Here is a 6000-nt window from a genome sequence, read left to right as displayed (position 1 = left end):
GCCAACTACCCTTACTCAAAATATTCTATAAATCAGATGAGGGGATTACAACCTGGGCTTCTCTGGCTTATGGATTCAAAGGACATCAAACAAAAGTGCAACCACTTCAGCCACCACCAGGGCCCCTCACATCACATTTAGTGACACAGCAACTAAATACCATACAGGTGAGCTGTTGATCAGCAAAGTATCAACAAGATTTCCCCTGAGACGTCCAGCCACTTTCTACCAATCATACTGTGGCTCCAGCAGATCCTTGTTAAAGCCCCACTTTGACCCTGGCCACTGCTGCCTGAAGCAGCAATAGAGGTTGCAGAGGGAACGTATAGGGAACAACATTAGATATTTGCAGGACTTGCAAAATCTCACCCTATTCTGAAAGCTGTTTCAGCTGTTTTGGGGGGGGGGGGAGAGATATGTCTAATCTAAATGTGAGACAATTTAAAGGACCTAGGCACATGCAGAATCGTTTGAACTATAGAGCAGTGGTTCTCAACCTGTGGTTCGGGACCCCATTTGGGGTCCAACAACCATTTCACGGGGGTCACCAAACAACGCAGTCTGCCATTTCCCCCCCCCCTTTTCCTTAGCTGTGCTACTCCCTTTTATTCTATTGGCTTCTGAAAGCCAATAGAATAGACTCTCTTAAATAGAATCTAATTCTATTGGCTTTCAAAAGCCAATAGGAATTGTCCAGGCTGTCTCTGCTCTGCTGAGCCCGCCAAAAGTCCCATTCTACAAACAGTGCTGCACCAGTTGAGTAGTCCTTGACTTACAACCGGTTGAATAGTCCTTGACTTACGACCGGTTGGGGGTCACGGCATTAAAAAGGTTGAGAACCACTGCTTTAGAGTGCATGGTTTCCAATTTAGAAGGGTTTTATAGAAAAGCGCATGGATCAATTCACCAACTTGAAAAAAAAAGGAGAGAGAGAGGGAGAGAGAGAGAGAGAGAGAGAGAGAACATTTCTTGGAACGGATCACTTTGCTAATCAAGGGAAAGTTGGAAGATTGCACAATCTACATGAGCATCCTTTGTCTCTAATTGCAGCAGCTTTGTCTGCTCGCGCTTTCTTTTTCACGCGTCCGCGCGCCTCCGCGCGCCTCCGCGTTCCGCTTCCAGGACTGATTGAGGTGGGGAGGAGGCGCCTCCCGGTGACAAAAAGTCCGAGGCGCAGGACTTGAGCGCTGGGGTGGGGGGAAGAAGAACAAATCTGCTAAAACTTTCAGACGAGATCGGCCACCAGGGGGTGGCGGGAAGGAAGAGACCGCGACGAAGTTGGGAGCGCTGGTCAAGAACGCTGCCATTCCTCTCAGCCAGCTTTGCAGAAAACGAGCGCGCCTCGCTTTCTATTCCTTCCTTTCCGCCTTGGGCTACCGCAGCCTCCCCGTGGATTATCACCGGAGCTACCGTCCTTGTGTTGCTTGCGTCGTTCTTTGGGGGAGACTCGGTGGCTTTGGCTTGTCAAGTTTGCTCCGGTTTCCTTTGCGAGGAGGGAGGGAAACTCATAGAGAAAGGAGCATCTCAAAGGATACAGAAAGCCTCCTCCCCCCAAACCGTCCTCACTGGTGGCCTTTTAATTTTTTTTTATTTTTTATTTTTTTTGCGTCTTTTCCCACTCCCTTTGTCTCTTTCTGCTTTCCTGCCCGGTCCAAACCTTCCCCCCTCCCCCTTCGGAGTTTCGACATGGTGACTATTGGGAGAAAGAGGAGGACGAGAGCATGAAGCCTCCAGGATGGGCGCAAACAATGGCAAGCAGTACGGCAGCGACGGTAAGTCCGCTGCGCCTCCGCGGGGCGAGCGACACGTCCCTGGATGTCAGGGCGAGCGAGAGTTGCGCGTGCGGCCGCGCGTGCGTGGGATGGGCAGCCCGGGCGCAACTCCAGCCGCTTCTAAGCGGCCGGAGAAGCATTTGCAGACGCTCCGTTAGGAACAGTGAGAGGAGGTCGTCGTCCCGTCGGCCTCCCCCCCCCCCGAAAAAAAAAAATCCTCTTGCAACGCCGTGATCCGGGACGGCAGCTTGGAAAGTTCAGGGCAGGGTTGTGGTTTCCCTTAGTCTGTTCGCGGATCTGCCGTTTGTCGTCGTAGGGCTCGGCCGCTCGGAAGTGGCTGCAACGGAGCGAAGGTGATTTTCTCCGAAATGTTTGCAGTAGAGAACCTATTCTGCGTTTGGCACGCCTTGCTTCGGAGCCGGACGGGAATGGGACAAAGAGCTTTTTTGCCTGTCTAGCCGGGTTGCTAAAGTTTGAGCCGAGGAGCTGTTTAGGCTGGAATATATATATAAAAAAACAAGAATTGTATACAGGTAGTCCTCGACTTACAACAGTTCGCTTAATGACCGTTTGAAGTTACAACAGTATTGGAAAAAAGGCGACTTATGACCGTTTTTTCACACTTAAGGACTGATGCAGCATCTGCGTGGTCACGTGATTTACCTTTGGATGCTTGGCAACTGACTCACATTTATGCCGGTTGCAGTGTCCTCGGGTCATGGGGATCCCCTTTTGCAACCTTCTGACAAGCAAAAGTCAATGGGGAAGCCAGATTCATTTAACAACCGTGTTACTAATTTGTAACAACTGCAGTGATTCACTTAACAACTGTGGCAAGAAAAGTTGTAAAACAGGGCAAAACTCGCTTAACAAATTTCTCGCTGAGCAACATAAATGTTGGGCTCGGTAGTAAATGGAGGACTACCCTGTATATTAGTGCGTAGCATTGTAGCTCTCCTGGTCTTGTGTGCCATACGGTAAATAAATAATACCAGTAGTTGAACCCACACAAGAATACCATCATTACCCAGTTTATAACACTGGGAGAGGCAAGGCTCTGATGTCACAGAAGAGTTTTGTGAATGGTGTGGGTATCTATTGCATATCCTTTTCTTTCCTTTTAATCCAGAACCATACAGAATTTATTGTATATTTTAAAAATAAATCCTTCTGGTACATTCATACTGATGGTCTTTTCCAGCAGTGATTCGTTGGTTAACTCCACCCACAAAATTGTCAACAGAGCATTGATAACTCAATTCTCCCCTCCCATTTATCAGGAAGTGCAGATCAGAACTACGTAATAGAATTCTATGAAGTAATACATTAGTATTAATTAATTCAACCCAAATAAAGAATACTACCGTAATTAAGGTGGAGATAAAGAACCCGTATCAGAAACCATCCTATTCATTCAGCCCGTTGCTCATCTAAAATATTAGCCACCCCTCACAGTTTTGTGTCATTTGCAGACTTTATAAGCATTGTCTCAGATCCCTCAGTCAAGATACTGATAAACTTGGATACTGACACATTGGATTCAGGACAAAGCTCTATGCCACTCCGTTCAGAATTTCCCCTGAAGCTGGAGCTATTCATTAGCATTCTCTTGAGTACAGTCATTTTGTTGATTGTTAATGCATTGAGCAGTAGCGTCATCTAGTCCAGCATCCCCAACCTTTCTGGCACCAGGGACCAGTTTTATGGAAGAAAAATTTTTCCCTGGCTGGGGGGTGATAGTGGTTTCATGCACAACCTAGGTCCCGTGCATGCACATATGAAGCTTCACTCATTGACCTGCCACTTGTGCAGCCCGGTTCCTAACAGGCCACAGACCGGTAGCGGTCCACAGCCCGAGGATTGGAGACCCCTGATCTAGTCCATATGTTATCATTTTATTGTGAAGGGCTTGCTAAAGTCCTGGTAACCTGATTCTTTGGCATTCCTCAGTTCTACTAGCCCAAAAATTATATCTGAGAAAAAGCTAAATTCATTCTGGCATCTGTTAATTGGAGCATATCTATCCAAGTGCTCACAAACATGCTATTTACTAATCTGTTCAAGAACATTGCCTAATATAGACATTAGGCCGATAGGTTTGTAGTTTGCTGGATACTCCTCCTTCCTTCACCATCCTCCAGGAGTTCTCAGAGAAGACCAAGAATGGTAGAATGTAATTGATGTGGCCTTAAAAACTCGAATTTGTTTAAATTGGCTAAGTTATCCACTATATCTTCAGCTGCAGATCCCTTCTTCCCCCAGTGGCATAACAATGACCAACCTTTCTGCAAGAAGACAGTGGCAAGAATTTTTTTGTTTTCTCACTATTGCTCATATGCAATTCATTACTTTCTCCTCACAATGGACTTATACCCCTTTTGGCTTTCCTTTGGATTCTAAACAACCCACAGAACACTTTGTTGTTTCTACCATAATAGCTGTCACAAGCCTCAGTATATTCTGAGCTGGAGCCTTTCTGATAGTTCCTACCATTTCTGGAGATCGGTAGTTCTTGACCTACAACAAATAACTTTATTACGGTCGTAGACCAGCAATAGCCATCACTTTTTACAATATATTAAATAATAATAATAATAATAAAAATAAAAATAGTACTATTTACATTAATAGTAAATAATAACATCCCTGTTAAGAAAATACATGTTCTCAAAATGTTAGGGTCACTCCCTAGTTTATGTGAGTGGATAGCCGATTAGTGTGTTCTTGACCTACAACAGTTCATTCACTGACTGTTTAAAGTTACAATGGCACTGAAAAATGTGACTTACGACTGTTTTTCACAGTTATGACCTTTGTAGCATCCCCATGATCATGTGATCAAAATTCAGATGCTTGGCAACAGGTTCATATTTATGACCATTGCTGTGTCCGGGGGTGATGGTCATGTGATCATCTTTTGCGACCTGACAAGCACAATCAATGGGGAAGCCAGATTCACTTTACAACCGGATTACCAACGTATCAACTGCAGTGATTCACTTAACAGCTGTGGCAAGAAAGGGACGGAACTCACTTAACAAATGTCTCACTTAACAATAGAAAGTTTGGGCTCAATTGTGCAATTGTAAGTCGAGGGTTACCTGTAATTAGAATCAATTCTCTTGAAATCTGGTGTAAAACTATGATTCTTCTCACTGACTCCTCTGGGCATCACAAATTCAACATAATCACTTTCTTACAGGATACCTTTATTACTTCAACTAATTAATTTCTCTTGGTGAGGATTAGGCCCCTAATTGCAGACCCCCTTGTTCTTTCTTCTATCTTCTGACATATGAAATCAGCTAGAATTTGTTGCACCTCTGATTTGTTGCACAGTTAGATTCCAGGCTAATTGCATCATATCTTCCACCTATCCAGGCAGTCTGTTATAAACTCCTAGGTTTATATCACTTTTCTCTCATTGAATTCATACTCAGACACTTTAAATAGAATTTCCATGTTCTGTTTGTTAAATTTATATTTGCAATGCTGAATGTCATCCCACCAAATTTTAGGGATACCTATTATATCATACCTGTTTTCTTGAGTTTCATTTCCCATACTCTTTCTATTGGTATAGCAACATCTGAGGTTTTGATAGCACCATTAACTGTATTGTAATTCTCTACAAACTCTTGAGCCACACTTTGGCCTTCTTCTCCCTTTATGTTCTGCTTTCCAATCCTTGACTACAAATTTGGATATGGGTTTTTGCCACCCTTCTCCATTTCTTTTAGTTTAGTGCTCTCCTGATGAGATTGACAAAGCACCTGCCAATATTTGTTTCCTTATCTTCAAAGGTTGTAGCTTATTTCTTCCCAGGAGATCTTCATGGAGGCAACATAGTTCATCATAGAATCCAGATCCTTCTAGATAGCATTACTAATAGCTGATTGTTGACTTTCAAGATTTTGGTTTTTCTAGTGTCATGGCTTTTATCTGGAAGGATTTTTTTTTTTTAAACTGCCTCTCTTCTAAGTTTTTTCCTGTTTAAAACCTCACAGCTTTTTGTTTGTTTGTTTTCTTCTGGTCTGTGATTTCTATGCATAGAAATCAAAAGGAAAGAATTGGCTTTGAACAGTGTCAATAACCTCTCTGCTACATCCTGGATACAGACACCTAGAAGACAACACATTTCCCATGACATCATATTGGGTCTGTACATTGTTGCCTTTTTCTCAATGGGATTATTCCTTGCTGGCTAGTTTGGGGTTTATTGTTATAT

The 6000-nt window shown here is 43.6% G+C and overlaps 1 protein-coding gene across 1 annotated transcript in view; it reads left to right on the top strand.

Moving 5' to 3' along the window:
* The first annotated feature begins 1180 nt into the window (after positions 1–1180).
* The window catches only part of FBXL7 (F-box and leucine rich repeat protein 7), a 171792-nt gene continuing 166972 nt past the window's right edge, over positions 1181–6000 (top strand). Inside the window, exon 1 of the mRNA XM_039346772.1 lies at positions 1181–1772. Coding sequence (XP_039202706.1) covers positions 1736–1772 — 37 coding nt within the window. The 5' untranslated portion in view covers positions 1181–1735. The remainder of the gene's footprint in view (positions 1773–6000) is intronic.

The sequence above is a fragment of the Crotalus tigris genome, unplaced genomic scaffold (genome assembly GCF_016545835.1).
Source record: "Crotalus tigris isolate CLP2741 ecotype Arizona unplaced genomic scaffold, ASM1654583v1 scf7180000018018.2415403412:4055106, whole genome shotgun sequence".
In the NCBI taxonomy this organism is placed as follows: Eukaryota; Metazoa; Chordata; class Lepidosauria; order Squamata; family Viperidae; genus Crotalus; species Crotalus tigris.
Note: the sequence above shows the minus strand (reverse complement) of the source record. Positions and strands in the feature narration are given on the sequence as shown.